Source organism: Ailuropoda melanoleuca, chromosome 6, assembly GCF_002007445.2.
Source record: "Ailuropoda melanoleuca isolate Jingjing chromosome 6, ASM200744v2, whole genome shotgun sequence".
NCBI lineage: Eukaryota > Metazoa > Chordata > Mammalia > Carnivora > Ursidae > Ailuropoda > Ailuropoda melanoleuca.
The window spans coordinates 68054958-68082306 of NC_048223.1; the positions used below are offsets into that span (position 1 = coordinate 68054958).

General features: G+C 35.0%; 1 protein-coding gene across 8 annotated transcripts in view; it reads right to left on the reverse strand.

Moving 5' to 3' along the window:
- Window positions 1-27349, reverse strand: part of JMJD1C (jumonji domain containing 1C) — a 272649-nt gene that overhangs the window by 17313 nt on the left and 227987 nt on the right. For 5 of the 8 annotated variants that reach the window (XM_011230260.3, XM_034662581.1, XM_034662582.1 and 2 more), the window contains 14 exons: window positions 25956-26080; window positions 24769-24912; window positions 24478-24670; window positions 22669-24356; window positions 18220-18392; window positions 15735-17944; window positions 11243-11444; window positions 8605-8819; window positions 7526-7678; window positions 4074-4163; window positions 3443-3570; window positions 3040-3253; window positions 2305-2519; window positions 1332-1610 (listed from right to left, as the gene is read on the reverse strand). In XM_011230260.3, coding sequence (XP_011228562.2) covers window positions 1332-1610; window positions 2305-2519; window positions 3040-3253; window positions 3443-3570; window positions 4074-4163; window positions 7526-7678; window positions 8605-8819; window positions 11243-11444; window positions 15735-17944; window positions 18220-18392; window positions 22669-24356; window positions 24478-24670; window positions 24769-24912; window positions 25956-26080 — 6029 coding nt within the window. Of the gene's footprint in view, window positions 1-1331; window positions 1611-2304; window positions 2522-2639; window positions 2745-3039; window positions 3254-3442; window positions 3571-4073; window positions 4164-7525; window positions 7679-8604; window positions 8820-11242; window positions 11445-15734; window positions 17945-18219; window positions 18393-22668; window positions 24357-24477; window positions 24671-24764; window positions 24913-25955; window positions 26081-27349 lie in introns of those variants that run through there. The other 3 variants (XM_011230261.3, XM_034662585.1, XM_034662584.1) reach the window with 3 other exon arrangements.

The following is a 27349-nucleotide window of genomic DNA, read 5'->3' on the forward strand; positions in this document are numbered from 1 at the left end:
TCCAATCTGCTTTGCTATCAGTTATTTTAATACGTCAATCTGATTACTTTGACTCATCAATTAAAACTATCATCTATAGGATAGAATTCAAACTCCTTAGTGTAATACACAAAGGGCCTTCATAATCATAACCGTAACTACCATTTCTCACCATTCTCCCACAGAACTCTTTTATCTATGTTCCAAACAAAACTACTTAAGAGTTCCCCAAGCACCTAATGCTTTTGTTTATTTCCAACCTCTTGTTCACATCTAGAAAAATTTCACTTAACCCCTGAGGCATCAATTCAGACTAGCATTTCTAAATTAGTACTCTAGCCAAGTCATTCCCTCTTTTGGGTTTTTATAGCACTTTAACAAAGTTCTCAGAATATTTAATGTACTTATTAAAATAATTATGTGACGGCTCAAGCACACACCAAATCAAGTGGTCTAAATTATGACCCGCCAATGGCATCAGGGCTTTAAGGGGAGCCAACTAGAAAACAAAGGGGGGAAAAAAAAAGGAAATAAGAACCTAAATATTGTGTATGTGCATTACATGGGTATGAATTTTTTTCTGGGGAGAAAGGAACAAAGTTTTCTTCACATTGTGAAAAGGATTAGTGACCTAAAAAGATTAAGAACCACTGCACTTAAATAGTTCACTCATCTTACTTATTTTCATACAACTTACTCATTTTTATATCCTTAATAGCCAGCACAAAGACTAGATTTTATTAGGAGCTCAGTAACTACCTGTTCAATGAAGAAAGTAAAATAAAATGCAAACGATGTTTTCCAGGAAGCAAGAAAAAAACAACACAATACTAAATCATGCAAATTTTTAGTTTTGTTCACAATTTCTTCATTAATGTAATATACTGCCATCTGAAATGTGTCTCAAGCATTCTATGAAAACTCTGGTAAAAGAGAAAATCATTTTCATTTGAACAGAATTAAATATGTCATTCAAGATCTGATGAATAAATGATCTATGGATGAACATTAAAGGCAAAAAGATCTACACATTTCATTAATCTGAGGTAAATGCTTCTATAGATATGAATCTGTTAACTGGACTAAAATACAAATGTAAAAAAGGAAGTACCAAATTTTGTAAATAATATGGCTTTCTTAAAAGTCTGTTGACTGATAGCTAAAAAATACAACATTAATCAGTGCTTCCCTATTAATTTATATAAATCTGACAAAAAATAAGAATTCAGAAACAGTAATTCTGATAACCTTTTTGTTTTTGATATCTTACTTCCAAATGTGTTACGTACTATCTTTCCCCTTTGTTCCTATCCAACCAGTTTCAGTTTCACTAATCAGCTTAAAATACTCACTTGTCCATGTTTCCAACACTCTCTGAAAAGCTTCCAATTATTAGTATTTTTATAATCCTTAAGCCACAGAATATGCTGCTCACAGATCCAAGAATGTGGTATATCACTGTACAATTTATTGTTTTCCTCCATGGGTGATTTTTTGCTCTCTTTAGGCTCTTCTTTCAGCTCTGGTTTTACATTTATCTTAGAGGCTTTATTTGGTGGAATTTTGTTTTCAACAACTGAAGCAATTATGTCATCAAGAATGTTTGGCATAGTCCTTCCACTTTTACCACTCTATTAGGGAAAAAGTTATATTTTGAGAGGAAATGTATACATCTTTAAACTTTCACTTTGGTTTATTACTAACACAGCAAACAACCAACACAAACATTTTATGTGCCTTCAAGAATATGTAATCATGTGAGTGGATATGCATCTATAGTCCTTACACTGTTCCTAACAGATAGGAACCAGAAGTTTGGTGGTCTTCTACGTGAGAAACTATCAGGTCCGCAGAAAGTCTAAGTGTGGCCTTTTATATTATTTTAGGGCTAGGGCAGAAGAGATAGATGGGTGGAATCTCCCATGTACTTTTACAGATCACTAAAAATTTATGCCTACCTATGCAGTTATGGTTTCTTGTTTTCTTCTGGTGCATAATTAAAACAAAAACTGATTACTAAATATTTTAAGTAATAAAACATTAACCATGTGATTTATTTCCCCTACTAAATATATCATTTTCAAATTCTGAAGGAGTCCCTTAGGGCTCTTCTGGCATTAAATGCCCCTCCCCCCAACCGTTTTCACCTTGGGGAAAAAACCCCAAACTTCCAGCTTTTAAGCTATGAGATTTATAATGCAATTGGGAGTATATCTAGTAATAAGTATATTTTATTTCATTTGCATCTATCTCTTGTGTAGCTCATAGCCAAATCATCTAAATTTAAGGTCCGTATGAAAACCAAAAATCTGGCATCTTACTCACTGGAGTTCCCATTGAATACACGGGGGCAAAGGCAATGCCAGCATCTGTAGAACCCACACGTAGCTTGCCAGCAGTCGTGGTCAGCAAATCTCGTAAAGTTGAGCCCTGTTCATTATTCTGGGACACAGGAGGTGATGTTCTGCTATTTGGAGAATCAGGGTTGTCTTGTTCTCTCTCTTCTTTAATTTGCTTTTCAAGGGCAAATTCTTTGTTTTCTGAAATACAACATTTACAAAATTCAAATAAAATTAAGCATGCTACTAAAGTACAGAAAAAACTGGGACCCTACATTTGACAGTGAGAGATAAAAAGTGTAGCACTAGTGATTTATTCACCTGAACACACACCAGAGGATGGGTTAGATCCTTCAAAATGGAGTCAAACAGTTTGAATATGAAAAGGCCTTCCTCAATATCTCAGACATGTAGCTGAGTTTGCACCTGTCACAAATGAAAAATGCTACAGCTAAGACAGGGAGAAAGTATAGTTTAAGTTACAAATCTACTGCCCTGGTGGCTTTAGTGATATGCTCATCCACAAATGATTCTGTAACTAATTTTGATACAATCATAGGAAGGTTGAGTTCCTAACAATAGAAAACAAATGTTTTCCTGAATCTAAGCCATTCATAATGCAAGCAAAAGACAAATGTACATTATAATAAGTGAATATTATACATTAATGTACATTGTTGGTTATATTATGGTCCTCTATTACATATGTAATTATATTTACCTTTTTTTTCCTCTCTGGACTTTTGCTCTGCAAGATCTGCTAACCAGTGCAGTGGTGACTGGGATTCTGGAGGAGTTAACTTGCTGTCTGTGCTTACGTCACTCCCTGGGCTGCTGTTGCCATTACTCTCAGACTTCTGAGGGTTATTTTGCTCCTGAGACTCAGGCATGCACAGAGAAATTTTATTACTGTGATTAAGAACATTCTGTAAAACCTGTAACGGTAGAACAAACTTTTAAAATACTACCTTTTCAATTATTCAGAGTTAAATGTAGTAGATATATTTCTATAGTAACATAGAAACATAAGTTCACAAAACCCAAGTCCTAAATTGGATTTCAAATATGAAAGCTGATTAATTTAACCATGTGTTTCACTTGAATAATTAGAAAGTTGTACTCACTTGAGATACACCATTCATTGCAGGAAAATTTCCAACTTGTATATTCTGTTTGTTAGTGCAATGACAATGGGATTTAATACCGTATTTTTCTCTAAGAGTGTGCATCACATCTAGAAGATCTGTCAAAACTACAAAAAATAATAGTGTATTTAATAAAAGGATTACCCCTAGTTGTTAAGATCGTAAAATTTTTTCCTGTTTTTCTTATGCAGGTTTTCTTGTGTCCTTTCACTTTTCTTCCCGTTTTTTCCTTCATCTCTTCCATATATTTCAGGTTTGATCATTCAGCCAAATTCATGTTCTCTATTCTTTTCTCTCTTACCTCTACTATTAAAAATTCAGTATGCTCAAAAAAGGGAGAATATCATAAATCTAAAAGGCATTTTCATTACACTCTAGTTATCCCCCTCTAAAATGGTTCCTCTGGCTTTCTTTGTCACTGGGGCTGGGCTTGCCTTGCTAGTGTTATTACATAGAAGATTCTAAGAAGATTCTAAGAAGTGAACAAAAACAATTCAAGATCAGATAAATCTTACCTCTCCGTTCTATTATACTCCTGCATACTCCTAAATAATCTAGAGCAAGCAAGAGCTATTACACTACTAAGTAAATAATGTGCATTTATACTTACCAGAACCAGGTATAATTTGAGTTGGCATTAAATGTTTGTGATCATGAGGCTGTCCCTTCACACACTTCATCCAAGCATACAGTTCTTTATCTGTATGATTACAACATATATACTTTTATATCTGTCATGGTTTTATAATTATAAAACTGGTGGCTTGTATATAAAGAACTTAATTTTTTTTAACGATTTTATTAATTTATTTGACAGAATGAGCACAAGGAGGGGGAGCTGCAGAGGAAGAGGGAGAAGCAGGCTCCCTGCTGATTAAGAAGCCCTGATGCAGGGCTCAATCCCATGACCCTGAGACCATGACCTGAGCTGAAGGCAGACACTTAACCAACTGAGACACCCAGGTGTCCTAAGAGCTTAACAATTATATAAAATGCCAGTAGTAGGCTTCAAATGTTCAGTTTTTAAAAAAATAAAACAGTTCCATCTTTATGAGAATTTTATAAAAACAAGATACAAACTTGATATAATGTATCAACTGATATAGCCTTTGCTAAAACTACCATGTAGTTGTTACCTCTATCTTCCTTATTTGATTTTAGCTTCTCTGTCACTAATCTCCTTTTATCTCTTCACTATTTTCTGTGCAAAAACGTGCTGTTGCCTGACCTTAGTACATTAGACTGACACAAACTTGAGGCTACTGCTATTTTTCTTTTATGTTTTAAAGACATGTAGACAAACTGCCACAAGATGTCAAAAAGCTGCTATTTTACACAAAATATTTGTTATTACTGCCTTCAAACAAGGCTCCATACCTGGAGTTGTAAACATACTGAGGCATGGTATGAGGCAAATAATACGCAAGAAAAACATTCAATTATCTTGATCTCAAGGAAATCTTTTTCTATAAATTTAATGACACAGACAGCTACTTACATTGTAGCTTTAACAGCTTCAATAAATACCAGAAGGCTCATTATATTCAGCATAAAAATCCACAACTATTATTTCATGAAAAGCTTCAGATGAAATAAAATTCAAATCTAGTCTAAAATGTCTAAAACCGGTTTTCTTTAAAAGCTTTCCAACTCGGGCTGCCTGGGTGGCTCAGTTGGTTAAGCATCTGCCTTCGGCTCAGGTCATGATCCCAGGGTCCTGGGATCCATCTCCTTGCTCAACGGGGAGTCTCCTTCTCCCTCTCCTTCTGCCCCTCCCCCCTGCTTGTGCTCTCTAGCTCTCTCTCAAATAAATAAAATCTTAAAAAAAAAAACCAAAACCCAAAACCCAACTTTTCCCCCCAGAGCCTACACAGTTAACTTATAAATGTTTTCTAACTGCTTATATTTTAGACACTTATGCTAATTACCACTATATAAAGGTACAACCTAGTCAATGAGTTTATTACAATATTTAACAGTGAAACAGATATAGAGATAACAGAATATAACTTAAGGCATATAGGTTATACTAAAAAAAAAGATACAGTGACTGACAGACTATGCTTTTAAAATTAACTGTACTATGAATATCAATAGAAACACCACTATTTAGGTTTATTATACATATCTTATCTTATTCAAAAAATGCTATATACTTATATATATGTGCATACAATATAGCAAAATATAATAAATTAATTTTTTAATTAGACAAAGGGAAAACAAAAGTAATATGGAGTCAGGAAAAAGGAATATAAAATGCACGTGATGAAGTTTTACAACAGTGCAGCTAATTCTATTAACAGAAAATATCCAAATATATTTTTATAATTTCGAAGATAGTAAATGCCTAAAATGCATTCCTTTTTTTAAAAAGATTTATTTATTTTACGGGGAGAGAAAGCACGTGCATGCACACATGTACACTGGAGTGGCAGAGGGAGAGAAAGTTCTAAGCAGACTCTGCAGAGCGCAGAGACCAATGTGGGGCTCGATCTCACGACCCCGAGATCACGACCTGAGCTGAAACCAAGAGTCAGATGCTTAACTGACTGCACCACCCAGGCGCCCCTAGAATGCACTCCTTACTATAGTTTCACATTTTACTCATATTTTCTGTCTTTTGCATATCACAGAAACACCCAGACATGATGTCTGGAAACGTGCTCCCACTCCAGGGGTCTTTCTGGATAAGTGCTCAGTGTTTAAGAAAAAGAGTTAAAAGGCTTTCATAATCTTACCAGTGGAAAAGATACTGATGGCTAACTCATGGTTTACCTATCTGATACACAATTCTGAAAAAGAGTGCCTGGATATGAAAATGATGTTCATCATTTTTAGACATTAAACAGTTTCTATCACTAAACATGATTTTACTTCTAATACTTTACAATTTGAATCCTCTCATTTCATGATGACTTTATCCCAAATTACTGAAAACTTTCAGGTTACTAGTATTAGGAAGCTACACTTCCAAATTTGCCTTGGATAAACTTTCTAAAAACACTTTAAGAATGAGAAAAGGTGAATCTAGTTACTTCCTTTTTAAATTTTATATTATCTCCAGATGTACTAACAGGCAGAACACCTGTTTTTGTGCCACTTTATCTAGAAATTAGAAATAATAGCTTCAGAGACTACTTTCATATGTAATAAAGACTTCTTCATTCTCTAAGAACTAGGGCATAAATGATACTGATGGAAGCATATTCTTGAACATTTTGATTTGAACTTTATGGTCTTCAGGACAGAGAACAAACTGATGGAGGAGGAAGGTGGGTAGGGGATGGGCTAGATGGGTAATGAGTATTAAGGAGAGCACTGGTGATGATCCCTGGGTGTTGTACATAGTGATGAACCACTGAATTCTACTCCGGACCAATACTGGTTACACAGTTAACTATGTTAACTAACTAGCAATTAAATAAAAATTTGAAGGAAAAAAAAAAGAACTTTATGGACCAATTATTTAGAAAAATCAGTTTATACAAGTAAGTCTTCAGTTGTGACTTATGTGCATGACAGGTTCTAGAATGGACATTGGGCTCCTACACACTGGAATCTGAAAGCAGCAAAGCTTATCCTAAACTGGGCTACATTAAAGAACTACCTGCTTGAGGGGTGCCTGGGTGGCTCAGTCAGTTAAGTGTCTGACTCTTGATTTCACCTTAGGATCATGGGATCGAGCCCCTTGTTAGGCTCCAAACTCAGCAGGGAGTGCTTGAGGATTCTCTCCCCTCCTCTCCCTCTGCCCCTACCCCCACCCCGCTGACGCTTTCTCTCTAAAATAAATAAATAAATCTTAAAAACAACAACAACACAACTACCTGCTTGAAATGAGAGGGTGGATCTTACTAATGAGGATAAAAGGATAAAGATGCAGTTTTTATTCTAGAAAATCTGGCCAATAATAAAAGTCACAAAACTTCTTTAATATAATATATTCAAAATAAAGTAGGGGAAAAAAGAAAAACCCTCACACACATATCATTTTCCAGATGAGTGATCCTAAAGAAAATGAACATCATAAAAATTTCAATTAATACAGAGTTATAAACCAACCTCTAGAACTCTTCCTTTCCTTTGCCTTATAACAATCTAAGCAGACCACAAATCCACATTTTTGGCAGACCCAATGAATGTTAAACAATGTTGCTTCACATGCATCACACATTTCCCGGACTCCTCTCACTGCTCTTTTCCAGGCAATTTTGGCTGAAATACAGAGAAATAAAAATTTAAAGGCAAACATGCTCTTTTCCACACAATTTTCGATGAAATACACAAAAACAAAAATTTAAAGGCAAACCGAGAACTTCCAAGGGTATTTTAACTAAAGATCAACAGATTTCTCGAATTAGTAATTCTCTTCAGATTTACATCTAATGGAGTTTTTCAACCTTAGCACTTTTAAGATTTCTGACTGAATAATTCTCTATTGTGAGGGACTATTCTGTGCAATGTAGAATATTTAGTGGCACCTGGACCTCCACCCATTAGATGTTAGTACTCTATCACCTACTCCCAACCTTTCAGTTATGTAACCAAAAATGTCTCCAGTCATTGTTAAACATCCCTTGAGGGACAAACCACTGATTTAAAAGAAAGGGAGGAAAAAAAGCTAACATTTAGAGTAATTCATATGTTAGGTGCTTTACGTAATTAAACATAATTAACTACTTTCTAAACAAAGCTATGAGATAAGTTATTCACATTTTACAGTCATACCGTTAAAAGCAAGGAGTAAAGCTGAGATTCAAATACAAATCCATCTAACTCTAAAGACTGTGATGAACCACAGCAGATTAAAAACTTAAATAATTGGTGTGGACCATGTCTTTCTCTGGCAAATGCTGAAATTTCCCCATTTCACTTCTGAAATATCCCTATGATGCTAACTGTATGTCATAATGGCAGACACAGCATAATGCTATTGTGATTTCATGAACTATTAATCCATTCATTACAACCTCAGGTGGAAAATATGTTACCTTAAGTACATATAGGTGCCATTTGTACGTAAAAAAGTGAAATCAAAATTAAATATCAATGAAACCAGATAAAATTAGGGACTTAATTCCATGAAGCGTACTTGAAAGAGAAAAATGAAATGTGTACAGTCGTATATTTAACTTCCTTACCATCCTTTTTCACCCAGGACAAAGCTGTTTTTTCCGATGTTACTAACTGACAGAACTTATCCCCTATGATATCCAAGATGTATTTTGAAGTTTCTACATCTAGTTCATCATCATCGTAATTTTCATGTGTCCATAAGCTCATAGCTTCATCATCATATTGGTCAGGAGAAGAAAAACCATCTATTCTAACCACTCCATTTTTACTAAATGACAATCTGAAATATTAAACATAAAAGGATTAGATACCTAGACAGAAGTCCAGTTTTATATTGTAAATTTATAATTAATTTACACTTTTATATTATAAACATATAAATATTCATTTTAAAAAATAAGAAAATAGGGTAGTCTTTTATATACACATACTTTAATTATTAATTAAATTTAACAAATTTAAATGACTCCCATAGTGTTACACAAATGGCAATGATAAGCAGCACCAATTTTAGGTTATTTCAAGAAATAAGATTTTTTCAAGTGTTTGATGAGGACAAGAGTTAAAATGCTGGCCAAATGCTGCCTAGAGTAATGCTGTTATTTTACACATAACCTAAATCAGGAACCTCTTACTTGAAAATGCCCTAAATTGAGGTGCCTGGGTGGCTCAGTTGGTTTAGCATCTGACTTTTTGGCTCAGGTCATGATCTCAGGATCCTGAGATCAAACCCTATCTTGGGTTCTTGCTGAGTGAGGAGCCTGCGTAAGATTCTCCCTCCCTCTGCCTCTTCCTCTGTACCCACTCTCCCTCTAAATAAATAAATATATACACACATAAATGGAATGAAAATGCCCTAAATCACCTTAAGACTTTCACTGGGAGGATTAAAAAAAAATGCTAAGCAAAGATACACTGTTTTCATTAATTAAAATGACTATTTATGACTTAGAGGAACAAGGATGAAACTCTCAAAGGTTTATGAGGAACCCAATTATGTGTGCTTAGTTCCTCTCAGCTTCTGACATCCAATTCATGTAACAACTCAATTCAGAAAATTTTAGGGTAAATGGAAGGCAAAATTGCCATTCTTTTCCTGGTTGTTGGTTATTTTTCAGTTATAATAGTACTTATTCTTTTTACTCTTAATCAGGGGATATCGGCAGTTCATTACAATTGATTCTCTATTTTTCCAATGGACACCAAGAACCTTCCTTTTATCATCCCTTTTTCTCATACTTTTAATTACCTAAACCTTTCCTTTTTTTTTTAAACCAGATTTCTCCCTTTGTTGTAATCCATCATCTCACTTAAGCTTTGTGTTATTATCTCTATCCGAACATTTCTTTCCTTCAAACCTGCTTTCCCTTTTTTTTTAAAGAGAGGGATGGGGAAGGGGGAGAGGGAGAGAGAAAATCTTAAGCAGACTCCCCGTCCAGCAGGTTGCTGACACGGGGCTCCATCTCACAACCTGAGATCATGACCTGAGCTGAAATCAAGAGTCAGACACAAGTGACTGAGCCACTCAGGCACCCCAACCAACTTTCCTTTTCATTTCTTTTTCATCTTTTCTGCAATTCCACGTGTATGATCTTTTGTTACTATTCTTTAAAGTTGTCTGTCCTTTAGGGATTGTTGGCTAGAAAGCCCATGAAGTAAAAATAAGAAAAAGAACCTGTTCTGTTCCTACCAATACATTTCTTGGGGTCTCTACTGGGCCACCAGCATAGGTATATTTGCCGGAGCAAAGTGTCTCCTAACCTCTTAGGAAGAAGATGATGGTGATGATTAGGAAAATAACAAGCTAACATCAATACATCATTCATATGTGCTTGGTACTAAACTAAGGACTTTGTGTACTTTATCTCATTTAACCATGAAATCTCTCTGCAGTAGGTACCACTATCATTAGTATTATGCATATGAGACAGGCTTAGCTGTAATAAAGTCATACAGGAGTCAAGAGAAAGAGCTAAAACCCAGGAATGAATGATTCTACAACCTGAGACATTTAACTATTAGTCTCTACTGGCTGGGTCACCCAGTTATTCTTTTTGTTGAACTCTTACAAGTCTATGTATGATTTTAGTATTAAAGAATTATTTAGTAATGTTAATATTATAGTAGTATGTGGGTTAATAACAACTATAAGTTGTTTTTATACTTACTACAAAACCTGTGAAATGTGTCATGGTACTGATGACATCCTTTTTCTCATAACTCATATTTTTATAGCTACGTGTTTAACTAGAGTATGGGTAGTCCAATATAATGCAATGACTTTAGTTTAATGCCTAGATTGTTTAACTAGATTTATAGACTATTTGTGATTGCTAGCTAATACACAGATATTAAATGCAAGACTGTTTTGGTCAAAGTATATAAACTTTTAAAAATTCCTTAAATCAAATAAATTGCTGTTTCCTATTATTTTCTAGAAAAAATAATGACATTTTCTCATTAAGGATGAATAAATCTCTCAGAAGAGAAAGGCCGTATTAACACAACACAATTATGAATTTAGTCCTATAGTTAGCTATTGTTAAATTTACCACAAAAAAAGTTTAATACTCTTTTATAATGTTTCAGAAATACGGAAGCTGGAAGGACTCATTCCTACCTCTATAAGGGACCTTCAGAATGATAGTATGATTTCCACTATCCAATAAACATATTTTCCCCCAATTACGTCTTTTCACTTACCGTCTAAAGTAGTAAAATCTACAAAACACTGGTGAATGAGTTGGTTCTTCTCCTTTTTTACTCCGAATAAGTCTACATTCCCGGCACTTTTGCAAATTAGGCCCTATTTCACAGCAGGAGTCATCCTGTAAAAAGGATTCCCCAGTTTGCTTCAGTTTCTTGACTTTACGCCAATCTTTTAATACTGAACGAGGGATGCCAGCTGTAAAACCAGTAGGAAATTATTAGCAAGATTACAACTTTTTAAAAAAGTACATGCACTCCTTGAGATAAAATTCAAGACAAGTACACAACTGTCACAATATATTAAGACTGTAAAAAAGAAGCAAAGACATTACAGTTCTAGGTCCTCATTAATAACAAAGTCCACAGCAGCATTTCTATTCACTCACTTTCTATTAATCAAATGAACTCTCATGTCAGTGTACTGGAAATGCAGAGCTGAGTAAATCTTCCAACTGACTGAAATCTTCATATATTAAATATTCATATTTGTATAATCGCAAACACAGGAATCATTCATTTTCTATGTGAATCTATAGCTAAAAATATAGCCCTTCTACACAGGAATTTGGTATATGTAGGAGAAAGTTCTTTCAAGATCTGCCCAAAGAACCTGAAGACCAAAAGTTTTAGAAACAGGTTAATTCAAACATACTTGTATTGTTTTGAAATATTTAATCTGATTCTCCAAGGTAAGTGTGGCTCATTAAGACAAGTTGAATGGTAATTGTATAATAGCAGAATTTGAGAGAAGAGGGGTAAGCTATTTCTCTCCCTCAGGATGATGCCCTCCATTTGATTCAATATACTGATGGAGTAGTACCCTTTAGGAAATAAAAGGGTTTGAAGAAAATAAAAAAGCCAATATTAACTTGACTTTTTGATGGTAGAAAGAAAAGCATCAGAGAAGTCTAAAGAAAAAAACCCTCAAATGACTAACATTTGAAGAAAAGAAATTATTTACTTATATTCTACATCACTGCTCCATCATGTTTATTAACATGAACTTAGTTGTAATAACACTGGCTCAAGTAATCACTCATCTACAGAGCAGATAAAAAATTAAAAGCATGTTTATTTAAAAACAACCTATGTTGGGACAGGCAAATATCAAACTCTTAAAAGTATACTTAAAATTATGTATATGTCGGGTATGAGATTTACATAATTTGCTATTTCTGTCATGTTAAAAGAATATTTCCTACCCTGTGTTTTCTAATCACTCAGAATTTGTGGAAAAGAGGCAGTACAACTATTCTCCTGAGACTATATACTTCTTGCAGAAACATGTAGCAGACCTCTGGTCTTGAGCTCCCACTATCACTTACCTGCTGATGTGTAAGCAGTGCAATGACAGACAGCAAGATAATACATCTTAACATAGGAAGTATTGTGTTTAAGCTCTGGGACCGCCCATTTAAAATCTGCTTCCAGTTATTAAGACCTTCTAGGATTGCTGCCTGATTCTTTACAATGACATGTTTCCCCCTCTTCTATCTCTGACTTAGGGCAAGCCATTTGGCTTAATCCACTAAAGACATATTATGGGCATGAAAATCACTTATGGAATAAAAGGTTTCCAGGAGCCTTATATAAAGGGTTTATTATCTCTTCCACTGCATATAAGACAGATTTCCCCTATAGAAAGTATAAAAAATTCAGAGCTTTTAGAAGTCAGAATGAACAACAAAAATGGTACACCGCTCATAAATTTTTACTTGGCACACTTGCTTCAAATCATTTATTTACTTTTTTATTTATTACACTTAGAATAAACTAAATTCAATCTATTTCTGTTTTGACTAGAAAACAATTATTAGCCAATATGTTTTTACATTTCAGATAATGCAACAGTTCAGAGAGTATGGATAACCATACCACTGTGAACCATTTAAACAATATTATAATAAAGAACCAGACATTTCAAAGCAAATCTCAATTCTGTGACACAAAAAAGACACTTAAGGCTATTTTTAAAATTTAAATGAATGAATTACAAAGACATGAAGGCCCAGGTCATATAGACGGTTTTTGATACTATAATTTTTGCTTCTAAATTAGGCCACACACGACGGTAACTTAACTCCTTTTATGAATATTACTATAATAGTACTTGTATAATAAAATAACTGTATCTTTCAATTCTATATATCTAATTTATTGGCAACATCTAAAATCTAAACTGTGAGAATAAGATATTTAATAAACAAAAAATACCTAGTATTCCTTTTACCGTTAGAATATTTTCAACCTCAGTTCTCAATTTATTAGCAAATCCTCAAACAGCTGCTCTGCCAACAGAAAACTAGGGAGGAAGAAAACGGGAAACAAATACATGCTAACCTTTAATCCCTGATATGCCATTAGCTTTAAAAATATTTTTTGAGATAACAGAAATTAACTGATTCTGGTAAAACCACTGGTTTTATCTATCACAGGACTTATAGTTAAATTTGATGGGCAATTTCAGTTTACAAAATAAAATTATGTAAGAATTTAGTCACAGAGAAAACAGCCAACTTTTAATTATCATTATGAAAAGGCAGCAGATATGAAGACATTCCAAAACAGCAGATAATATCTACTGTACCTGGCTTTAGAATGTACTAAGAAACATAAGTTTCTTTATAGGCATTATGTGTATATAATTAATACATGTATAACAGTGTACGTAATCACATTATATTCTCTAAGTACAGACTTATGACTATGAGCGAGGACAACCCCAATGACCATTAAAAAAATAAAGGTCATATTTAATCCATGAGGTAGAAAATCCACTCAAGTCTGGAAGTTAGACTCATAAACTCCAAATTGAGAGAACTTTTCTAGATAGCCAGAACAAAGGCCAGACAACTCTGGCCATAATTAACACATGGTAATAACAGTCACTTATTATTTAAGACTTGGGAATAGATGGGGCTTAGAATACCCTCTCTGAGGTTAACTGTTAGTTACTAAGGAGGAAGAGATTAGACTAGGCATCACAACTTGGGGGAAAAGTACTGATTCCAGTCTTTGTCTTCAAACTCTTACTTGGGAACATGTACATTTGGTCTCAAAATGAAATAGAATATGTACTTCATTAAGAGTTAATTTTATAAATTTAACTTCACAAGAGCTTTCAAAGTGTTAAAAGCTGGAAGATGCCTATCTTCATTTTCTGTAAATTTAACTCAAGTATTTGTATACCCAACACCAAAGGAAATGTCATGTGAAACAGAAAAGAAAACAATTATTGACCACACTAAGCCTCTTAAGAATTCACTGGGGAAGTAGAAAACATGAGAAAGAAAAAACAACACTGTACACAATCCAATACTTAAATAAATGGCATGTATCCTGTATCCTCCGATGTCAATCTCCCTCTCTTTCTTCTGACTATATTTGCATTTCAGTCTGTCAGCCTCTCTGTCTCTAGTTGAGCTTGTTTTCCTTCGGTCTTTCACTTTCTGACTGTCCTTTTCTATGATTCCATCCTCCTGTTTTTCTCTCCTTCACTTTGTCTCTGGTTTCCACACAGGCATGTGAAAAAACCTCATTCAGTGAAAAGGCCCAAATAAGAGCCTTCAAGCATCCAAATGCTTGTGAAAGTACTTCCTGAATGTCCACATTGTCAGATATTTCATATATTGTATGGGGATGGACACACAGGTATAGTGAAACTATTAAGTGCTTTCTGCATGGTGCAACATACCTAAAAAGAAATAAGCAAACTGAGAAAAACTACTTCTAGAGTAAAAACAGAGAAACACTTTATAGTGAATATCACTGGCAAGTACCACTTATTCTGCCCTGCTGAGACCAGAAATGAAATGTAAATATTATCAGTTTTGAAACTTTTACTTATGAAAATTCTTCTCAAATATAGAAATGAGCACACAAAACCACAATCCCTTGCTTTTATTTAACTTTTACCCATTGTTAAGAACTTCCTGAGTGAGTAGCAATATGAGTTAAATAGAAGGTAATCTCAATAAGCTTTCAATTTTGTTACCGGATGAGAGAAGGGTGAGAAATAGGCCACATCCAAACTAACTGAAGTTATTTTCTTCTAAAAATGTGGAAGTACATGTAAATAGGATTTCTTTTATAACTACATCATGGTAAAGTCAAAAGCTAATTATTAGGAATCCTCTTTTGCTATGATAGCTGTAACTGCATTTTAACAGTTATTAGAAATGGTCAAAATTCTGAGTAACTACTAAATTACACATTGGCTTTTTGTCAATATGAATGCGAGATAAAACATATATCTATAACTATTAAAAATGGAGAGGTAGGTGTTCTCTCATTTCCTTTTACGGGTACTTGGGAAATGCAGAAATGAGGTCAACGAGCACATACAATAGACTAGGACATGCAAACAAAGTCAAAAGATGCCTGTTAGCTCACTAATCTTTTGAGAAAGACACCATTATTTCAAGAACATACAGTCCATTTTACCTCAGATTAAAAAAAAAAAAAGTAAAGTAATTAACTTACTTACCACTATTACTGTTGCTCTGCAATTTCAATTTACTTTTTTCTTTGGCACTCCTGCTGAGAACCCCATTGGGTTTTAAATCTTCTTCTATTTCACCTTTTCTCTTCTGCAAATCATTTTGCTTCTTTTTGTAAGTTGGCTTAGGCTGCCTCTTAGTCCTTTGCTCTGACTTGCTTTCACTTTCATCTGAGTCTCCACTTTCGGAGCCAGATTCGTAAGTTCTTTTGGCTTTTCTCCTACTGACTTTATCATCTTTTACGTATTTATCAACTATGATCTTACTATCTACACTATTTTGTATATCATTAGATGTAGAGGCTATTAAATTGACAGAACACGGCTTAATAATTTCTGATACAGAATTCCCTGAATTTTCCATTTTATTAGTATTTTTATCTTCCTCTGAGTGTCTAGTAAGCCAGGCCTTTTTCAGCTTAGTATGGTAGTTAGGTTGACTTGTCTGGGATGCTTGCCCATTTCCTACAGAGTTTGCTTTGTTTATTGTACTACAGACTACAGTGCTATCCAAGAGAGGGGAGGTTGAAGATGTCTGATTTTTCACAGCATTAGGCTCAGTCTCACTGACATTACTACTTTTATACTGAGCTGCAGCCAATGCTGCCTTGTGCTTTTTTAAATGGATAAAATCAGTTGTGCCTGAGAACCCAGAGCTGGGCTGAACAGCACTTCCTGTCTGACTACTGGCTGGTGTAACTGGAGCTGTCGTGCTGACCCTGCATTCTTGTATTTGAGCCACTGAATGACTGACGCTTTTTGAAGAGGTACATTCTAAGGATTTAGAGGCCAAAATGGTATTTGATAAAGAGTAAATTATTTCTGAACCACCCCAGCTGGAAACACTAGTGGTAGTGGCAGCAGATGTGAATACATCCATTTTGGTATTACACATTGTATTTACAGCAGACATGACTGAACTGGGAACACTGCCTTGTGAGACAGCCTGGACATTTTTTTCAGATTTTATGTGAGCACTGTCTGAATTCACACTTGGCAGAATGATTCTTCCAGTCTCTCCAGCTTCTGCTGGTTTGAGGCAATCTGTTTGATTTGCCCCAGTCGAAGATCTTTCACTAACTCGATCTTTGGAAGCTAACTGCATTGCTGGCACGTTCTCAAGTTTTGTACTAGATGGTGGACGTACAATGACAGATGCCATAGCAGCCTGTGACTTTCCACTGCTTTTCTCCACATGCCATTCAGCTTTCTCTTTGCTGAGGTTATTATTAGATTTCCATATTTCTGACAAACTTTGTTCAGAAGAACTCTTAAAATTTGCCTGAGAGTCTTTTGGCTCTGGAATTAGAGTTGGAGGCTTTTGTGATTCTTGAACTTTCCCACCAGCATTTACAGGCATGACCGGGGTTAAAGTTGGAGGGGAAAGACTACTATAGTTGCTTTCCTTTCTTTCCAGACTGTGATGGATTGGTGGATGAAACACTGGTGCTCTATGTAAAGCAGGCATGCTCCGGAGTGCATTTGTAGAAGAAACTGTCAAATGGGTAGGACTCCTACAATCATTTCTGAAGGTTGTTACTGAGTGAGAAGCAATTTGATGGGGAAGATGTTCTGGTATCTTGCCTACTAAACCTTCACTTTCTGGCTGGTGTTTAATTAAAGGTGGAGGCTTTGAAAGAGATGATATAAATGAAGTCAGAGTTTGAGGATTAGCTGTTGCTGCAACAGAATTATTCTGTTTTTCAGTGTAAATATTTGAAACCTCTTTGGATGGATATGACCTTGGTGGTTCGTTGACCACACTATTAGACAATGTAGTGAAATAGTTACTTTGGGGCAAACTCTGAGGCACCGAGTGCTTCATTTTATAAAGATCTGATACTGAGCATTCTACATCTTTGTCTTGTTTGATAATGACATGGCTTTTAGGGCTAGAAGATGACAATGGTACTCTGGAATAATTATCCCTCTCACCCTCAAGCCCCTTGATTTTAGTTGTAAAGGGAGCGACATCAATACTTTCTTGCAGGATTCGACGGTGTTCCTCCTTGTATTTGTGTAATCTCTCTCCAGTCTCCTGGGGTTGTCTCTGTAATTGATTCAGTACAGGATCCACAAAATGTCTATGCAATAGACCATCTTTTCCAGTCTGTGACCTGTTTAGATCCAGGTCATTTTTTGCTGATGTGGATGCAACAGAACGTAATGGTTCAATAAAAGCTTTCCTTTCCAATTCTCTGTAAAGAAAACACACATAAAGGTTTCTGTAACAACTTTTTCTTGCATGATATGAAGATAGCGTCTATGCAATATCATGAAAGTAAAACACAACTTTGCATTTACTTTAATACTCCTGAGTAAGGTAGAAGATATATTGAAATGGAAAGATCAGTACTTATTCAAAGCCTACTTTTAAGATGTTTATTAACTTAAAATTACCTGTTTAGAAAGTGAATTAATAAAAACTATAAAAGACAAGATATTTGTAAGTTTTAAGCATTAGTAAACTTACTCTTTATGGTGATCTATTAAACTTTTTGTCAATGGTGGACTGGAATGTGCTGTAATTTTAAGAGACCGATGAGGCTCTGCACTGGAAGGTCTGACAGGAATGTGACTAAGTAATCCAATACCATCTGCTGAGGTCACAGGGGTGGGCTGATGTAACCAAGGACTGGGAGAATTCTATTTAACAAAATATAGATATATATCAGACTTCAGTTACTAAAAAAAAGCTAAACACAGTATCATAGCAGGACTATAATGTATATTTATGAAGCATGTGACTTTTTCTAAATGCATCTTATGAAAAATATTCAGAAAAATAAATAACATAATTATATGGATTTTTCCATATGGTGGAGAAAATCAATCAGCATCAAAATAGTAATTTCCAAAAATCTGTTATTTATTTTACTGAACGTAGATCTTGAAATCACTGCCTTTAACTTATAAATGTACAGAAAACATAGTTCATCAGATTTCCAGTCATTCTAACACCAAGAGTATATTGCTAATACAAAAACCAGAAATTTGTTACTCCTAAAGTACATGTAACCAGAAACAGAAACATTAAATTCATTTGCCAATTTTTGTTGTCAAAAATAACAAACTTTTCCAATGTAGCAATTTACTTAGAATAGACAGACGATTATATTTGCAAAGCCCACTTGTACTCCGTTTCACAATAAACTATAAAACACTATTGGACCATTAAACATGGGAGGTGTGGAAGTGCAACAAAATTAATTTTTTATATATCAATATGCTGCCTTTCTCATTCTGAATATTTGGTACATTGATCTCTATGTTGATATTTATAACTCTCTAATTACATGCTTAAGGATTGTTTCTATACTATGACACACTGACATTTTTTTCAGAACATACTTTGCGGAGTTATACATTGTTGTAATATTGAGAAAATATAATCCCCTTCAGTTTTAACAAAGACAGTAAATTTTACATCTCAAAGTGATAATGCAAAAGCAATATAATCTATCACACCAAAAACATGCTGCTGTAAAACTGTTTAGATTAAAAATATATATTATAGGGGCGCCTGGGTGGCACAGCGGTTAAGCATCTGCCTTCGGCTCAGGGCGTGATCCCGGCGTTATGGGATCAAGCCCCACGTCAGGCTCCTCTGCTGTGAGCCTGCTTCTTCCTCTCCCTCTCCCCCTGCGTGTGTTCCCTCTCTCGCTGGCTGTCTCTATCTCTGTCGAATAAATAAATAAAATCTTAAAAAAAATATATATATATATATATATTATAAACCATAAATCTCACATTAGAGAAAAATATATATATATACACACATGCATAAGGATCATTCAAATATGTTTAAAAGGCCTCAGTTCTACATGATCCAGAAGTATTAAGTTGCAATCAGTTAAGGTAATGATAAATTTTTGACTATAAAGTATCATTAAAAATTATTTCCTAATTGTTTATTTCTCACAATATTAGGGTTAACAGATCTTCCCTTTTGCTCAAAATGTTAAATATACTGCTTTATAATTTTACATAACAGATGAAAATTTCATATGCTTGTTTTTTAGTTTAACAAATTTGTGCCCCGTTAATAAAACATTTTATGCCTTTATATACATGGAGGCTAGAATGACATATACTGAGAGAAAATCCTACCCAAGCCAGTTCTAACAGTTACTTAGATTGATTTTTCTGGGTTGGAAAATTATGGAAGACTCAAAACTATCTACCAGCTCACGTGTTCTTTTGGCCTGTCTTTGTCCAGTATCAGTTGCACCTAACATTCATGACATAATTATGAAGGGTCAGAGTAAAAATGTGGGTGTAATAGACACAAGGGTCACCAGGCCTGCTTTCAATAATGGCAAGGAGGATATTGTAGTAATTAGTGACTCTTCATTGACCTCAACTACGTAATGTTCCAGTGAGATTCCACCTATCACAAGTTCAACAGCACCATCAAGAATGGATATGGGGGGGGCGCCTGGGTGGCACAGCGGTTAAGCATCTGCCTTCGGCTCAGGGCGTGATCCCGGCGTTATGGGCGAGCCCCACATCAGGTTCCTCTGCTGTGAGCCTGCTTCTTCCTCTCCCACTCCCCCTGCTTGTGTTCCCTCTCTCGCTGGCCTGTCTCTCTCTCTGTCAAATAAATAAATAAAATCTTAAAAAAAAAAAAAAAAAAAGAATGGACATGGGAAGCTTATGGATCAGATCAATGCAAGCACAATTTATCCAGAATTGAAATCCTGCCAGCATTGGATATGGAGATGCTGGTGTGGAGTTTACTGGTGACTGCATTAAAGAAGGCCAAAGCTCATATAGAAGTGGAGCCCAAAATATCTGATACTTGTTATGGGATTAAACCACACAAAATATCATTCAAAACTGTTAGAACTATATCTTGCACCACTAACCACATCCACCAAGGTCAACAATCACAACTTGGGTATCAAGGAAGGACTCATGACTGTAATCTATTATCATCACTGCTACCCAGAATATAACAATTCCTCTGGCAAACTTTTGGCATGAGGAACACCACCCTTGCATCTATGACCAAGGTTCTACATAAACAGTATTATCCCTGAAGTGAGAAGCTCACTAGCATTACCTTCCAAATAGTCATGCCCAACGTATTTACTGTACATCTTACCCAAATAAGAAGGTCAAAAATACACAAGTTCATTGTAGCGCTATCCGTAACAGTCAAGGGGTGGAAGCAAACCCAAGTCCATTGACAAAGGTATAAAGAAAATGTGGTATATGCATATAATGAACATTACACAGCAGAGCACTACAAAGGAAATGTTACATACCACAACATGGATGAACTTCAAAGACATTATGCTACATGAAAGAAGCCACAAGAGGACAAATACTGTATGATTCCATCAAGTGAATTATCTATAGCAGTCAGAATCACAGAAACAAAGTAGAAAGGTAGTTGGCCAAGAAATAGGGGAAAGAGGGAAGGGAATTAGTGTTTAATGGGTATAAAGTTTCAGTTCTGCAAGATGAAAATGTTCTAGAGATCTGCTGCACAACAATGTGAATATACTTAATTCTGAACCGCAAACTTAAAAATTATTAGGATGATAAATGTAATGTTAATTGTTTTTTACCACAATAAAAATAAATAAATACTGTTAAAAAAAAAAGATGCTGGGAGATACTTAAAGGACAAACTGGGCTGCACCAACAACTAAGTTTTGTTCTGGAGTTTAAGACGTTGATTCTCACTATTTTTGATACTGGGGGTGGTAACGCCCTCAACAATCATTTCATTTCTTTTTTTAAAGATTTTATTTATTTTTATTTGTTTGTTTGTCAGAGAGAGAGAGACGAGTAGGGAGAGGGGCAGAGGGAGAAGCAGGCTCCGCACTGAGCAAAAAGCCTGATGTGGAAATTGATCCCAGGACCCTGGGATCATGCCTGAGCCGAAGGCAGATGTTTAACCAACGAGCCACCCAGGCTTTTTTTTTTTTTTTTTTTTTAAAGATTTTATTTACTTGAGAAAGAGAGAGAGAGTGAGCATGAGTGGGGGACAGAGGCAGAGGGAGAGGGAGAAGCAGACTCCCCGCTGAGCAGGGAGCCCAATGTGGGGCTCCATCCCAGGACCCTAGGATCACAACCTGAGCTGAGGGGAGATGCTTAACTGACTGAGCCACTAAGGTGCTCTTCAACAATCATTTCTTAGTATGAAAATAAAATTTGGCTAGAGAAACCACAGTAGCTCATGAAGGAGTAAGAGCTCTCTATACCACCACCTTCAGCAACATTCCTCATATTTGATGTTGGCAGGATCTCAGCCCCAACGTTATTCCCACATACCAGAAGTCTCCAACCTAGGCACCCTTACAAGAACAAGGGCCTCAGATAGTCATAGCTTGCAACATACCATCAATATATCTAACTGGGGAATATAACAATCTGTCTTAAAAAAATAATTTGATGATGGGGCACCTGGGTGGCTCAGTCAAAATGTCCAACTCTTCGATTTCAGCTCACGTCATGTTCTTGGGTTTGTGAGATCAAACCCTGCATTGGGCTCTGCACTGGGCATGGAGGCTGCTTAAGATCCACCCCTCTTTTAAAAAATATTAAGATGATGATGTATATCAAAAGCCTTACAATTTTATATAAATTTTAATCTACAAATTTCACTTCTAGGAATTTAGCTGAGCAAAATAATTACAGATAGGTACCATAATTAGTTATGAAGACATTCATTCTTTATAACAGATATGTCAGAAGCAGTAAGTTTTACTTCCTTAACCTGGCTTTTTAAAATAAACAGGCTTTTCTGAGATTTCAGCTTCCATGGTTCCAAAGTTACTAAGTATCAAAAGTTTCACTGTAATTGGAAAAATAAGTGTTTGAATAATTCTAACATTTTATTATAGTAAAATGTGATTAATGGTGATTAATAAGTATATATTGATATGTGGCAAACCACAGTGTAACTTACCCTCCTTAATGAAGATTCAGCATTAACTGCATTTTCTGGGTGAACCCACTTTGAAGAAGGTAGACCAAGTCCTGAGTATGCATGTGTTCCATTGGGATATTGCCAAATAATTGGATAGAGTCCAAGCTGATTATATGAAGCAGAAGGATGGGCTTGTCCGAGAAGATGAGGTGACTGGTGCTGTAACAACTGTTGCTGTTGCTGGTGTGCTAATGCTAAGTGGCTTAAGCTGCTGGCATGAGCAGTCTCTAGTCGTGGGTGGCCACCAAGTAGGGAGGCAGTAGGCACTCCAGGTAACACGGCAGGAAGTAAATGAGGGTGATGAACAGAATGGTGTGGACCACTACTCAGAGGGTGTGTGTTAATGGTAGGTAATGGAGTTTGACTGGATGACCCAGCAAGTAAGTGGGGTGCAGGAGTTAAGGCAGGGTGATGGGTACCTGGATTTAAACAGGTTCTATGGGATGAAGAATGAAGAGGAAAGGGATGCTGGTTTAAGAAAGGTGAAATGTGATTAGCTCCTGTTTCTGACCCAACAAGTGCAGGATCTCTGTAAACTGTGAAATGCTCATTTTTATCAATGATAAGTGGGCTCTTTGTAGCTTCCAATGTACTGCCTCGCGTAGGAACTGAATGAAAACCACATCTTGATAACTCATGTTCTATCTTATTTGCTAGTCTTCTCTCACCAGCAGCTTGGTTGTTCACATAAGTGGACTTAGACTTTACAGAATCAGGAGAATGGGTAATTTTGGGTTTAATAACTTCAGGTGAGGGATTTGATTTTGTCTTGTGAGCATCTACTGAAGTATTAAGTTTAGATTTTACTGTCTCTGGGGGTGGGCTTCGCTTATGCAGCTTATCTTCCGTGACAGAAACTGCACTTAGAGAAGATATGTAAGAGACATACTGACTTTTCTCCTTTTCCATGTTCAGGTGATCGGTTCCTGAGGAAGCACTTCTAACATTTGATTGGGTTAAATCTACTTTAACTACATCACTGACCCAGCTCTGATCAGAATCTTGTTTTGCTGTTTCCAAGAATTTTGCATTTGCAATAGAATGTTTTGAATCACTAACATTAGGATCCATTTTCTGAAGTGTCTGAAGGCCAAAGGTACTTGTGTTTTCCTGAGCCACCTTTTCTGAATTAGTGTCATTTGTAATATCAATAACACATTTTGGTGTGGGTGGTCTGGATACAAACTTCTCCTTTGGTAATAATTCCACTGTATGTGTTTTTTCCATATTGCATTCCTGAAGAAGTAAATCATTAGGATTATGATCAGAAAGTGTGGCCTGCTCTGATGAATGAATAATCATTTTTTCTTGAAGCTGAGAGTCAACAGACTTCTGCTTCTCTGCTTCTTCATTTTTTTTATCTTCCTGTATTTGATCCCATGGAGGCTGGCTATCTATTATTAGTGTCTCTTCTCCTACCTTCTCGTTATTCTGGGATTTTCCTTCTTCTCCATTTATCTTTGAAGTGTTTTTATTTTTCAACTCATTCTCTGGCTTCTGCTCTGAGGAATTATTTATCATTCTTTTATTTGAATTTTCTGAGTCACTGCTCTCAGAAAAGTCTGAAACGTTGTCAGTCCGTAGTCTTTTCATATTTAGTTTCTTTTCATCCTCCTCAGGTTTCCTTCTTTTATTCACCAATTGTTTGTTTTTCCCTTTAGGATTTTCTGTAAGGTTTTTAAAAAGGAACAGTTTTATTTTTCATAATTAAAATAATAAGTAAGTACATCTTAAATGTATTTTTGTTTTCTTTGTTCTCATTCCCTTAAAAAGAAAAATGAGTACTACCTCCTCGTGCTATATAATCATACTTTTCCTCCTTCATCTTCTCTTCATCTGGTATACTGCTATCTGAGCCCTTCCTCTTACTTGGACGAATATTTCTTTGTTGCTGTTGCTGGTGTGTATTCTGTTTTGGTACAGCAGCTTGGGAGTTCATTGCTGGTCTGGGACTATTTGCTTGGGCACGTGTATAATGACCCTAAAAATAACCAGTTTAACAATGATTATTTACTACCTGATCCTAAGTAATCTGAGGAAAAATATTTTATAATAATATATCACTAACAACATACATACGTGAACAGCGTTGCTATTTTGACTGGCACGAGACCTTCGCCGTGATGTAATGCCAATATTTTCACCTTTTAACAAAGAGTGAACAACATCATCTAGAAAGGTCATTTGAACCATAGAAGGATCGACATTCTGTGGTTCTAGTACCTAATCCATGATACAAAACAAGAACAAAAATTAAATCCAATCAGATAGTCAATATAACATTAGGTATAAAAGCAAGGATAAGAATTAATCAGGAGTATAATATCAAGTCGTAGAATGTACTTTAAATGTACTTAGTCATAAAACGTGCAAATCATAAAATGTACTTTAAAAATAAGAATTTCCAAAAACCAGCTCTAAATAAAATAAAACTAAGAAAGTAGAGTTTAAGAAGAAAATGACAAAAACTGTGTAAATAAATACAAATAATAATTTTAAAAAGACAGGTTAAATAAGTAACTCCTTCAAAAACGAAAGGCAATTCTAAGTTTCACTGAGAAGTGAAAGTTTGTCACCGTTTTATGAAAAAAATTAAATACAACTAAACAATATAATTTATTCATCATTTTGGCTAAAATTTGAACCAAAAGCATCTGGATTGTTTCTAATGGGGCACTCACTCATACACCCTCCACAATCCACTCAATTTGGAAGGTGTAAAAAAAAAATTCTTTTTTGGTAAATAAACCACAACTTTGAAAGATTTAAAATCAAGACCTTCAGACTGTTCTTTAAAACTTCATATGAAATTTGTGTCCTTAATACTCACCATAAAACTTAAGGGAATATACCAACTATGAGATTTGACAAGACCTATAGTGGTGTGCATTAGTTTTCATTAGTGAAAAGCAATCATTTGGGAAATATTTTTATTACTGGAGACAGAAAAAAACGAGATTTTAAGAAAGAAAATTTTAGCTGACCTAAGAACTAAAAAAAAAAGACAACAAATCAATTAGAGTTTGATGTTTCTATTTCAGGGACTTATTTAATCATTGTTGAAATAAATTTGTTAGCATTAATCTTCCGTGACCTAAAGTGACCTCTAATTAACATCAGATACATTTAAATTTATTAAGAGTATATGACTACAAAAAAACCTAGAGATGAAAATTATTTAGTGTCAACCTCTTGAACCATTTTTGGAAGGCATGGAATATCTGAATTATAAATATCTCTCCAAGAATATTAGTTGGACTATTTACCTGATCATTCATAACGATCATGGTGCGAGTGAAGAGATCATGATGAGTAATTATGCCAGTAAACCACTGGGTGGCAGAGTCTTGTCTATATACTCTCACTCTGTATCCATTTAAGGAATAAGGACCTTAAATTAAACACACACGCACACACACACAAGAAATAGGGATATCTTAAATGGAGACATTTTCATTGAAGAACTACCTTTCAGAAGAAACATGAGTTTTGTGACAGATAAGTAATATCCTATTCAAGTATCAGTTTTCAAAAAAATGTATTAGAAGTGATATACACATACTTTAGAGCCAGATCATTGTGAAGTTATCACTGAACACACTCTACTACACATATATTTCCTATTACACATAACTCAATAGGAATAAAGTATTTTAAGCCAGAAAGAATGTTTCTGGGATCATGAGGTAAGTACAAAATGTAAAGTTAGAGTGGTCTAGAAAGTCACAAGGTTACAAAGCTACTTAATAGGTTTGAGGTACATACACGACTACTACTTGGCTGAAATGGAAAGGTAATTTGGAACTCAATATTTTAGTTTTCTAAGTGGCCAAAACTCTACCATAACAGCTATAAATTTTAATTCTTCTGTAAGAGCTAGAAAAGGCTGCCAAAGTCTTACAACATATAGAGACTGTTAAGTGAATTGTAAATACGGCATATTTAGTTTTTTAAATAAATATCCTGTACTTTTGGATTAAACTCACTTTTTAAAGGGAAGGATTAATAATAAAAGATATCTGTCTGTATATATTCAAATATGCCTATTAAAACAAAAGTCACTCCACAGAAGAGAATAATGAGAGATAAAAATTTCTTCAATTCGGGCACTAAAATATCAAATAGTTGAAAGTTTAACAAGAACTGTGAGGGGTGGGGTGGAAACTGGTATACCTTGATGACAGTATTATATATGAACAATTTGTAAAGTGCTTCCAAAATGTGCTAGTGCTTATTTAATCTTCTTCAATTCATATTATTTTCCCTTTTATAAAAACTAAGAAAGTGAGGTTGATAGGTTAAATAAAATTTTAAGTGAAAGAGCTAGGAATTAATTTATTTTTCTGATTCCTAGGTTGATGCTTTCTTTGACAGTTATAAGCCATTTAACATACCAATTAATGGTTTAATATTTATTTGTCAGTTTCAAAAACAAAACTCTGCCACTATCAGCCTAAAATAAAAGTCAATTAACAAATGTACAGAAAATATTCCATTTGATCTATAAATATATTCAGAGCCATGATAATAATTATACAAACTCTAGTCATTTCTAATTATGGAAGAATAAGACTCTAAAAATGCAATATAGCAAAAGCTTATAGACTATCTCCAAACATGACCAATTTGCAATTTCCACTAGCACAATTTCCAATTCTTA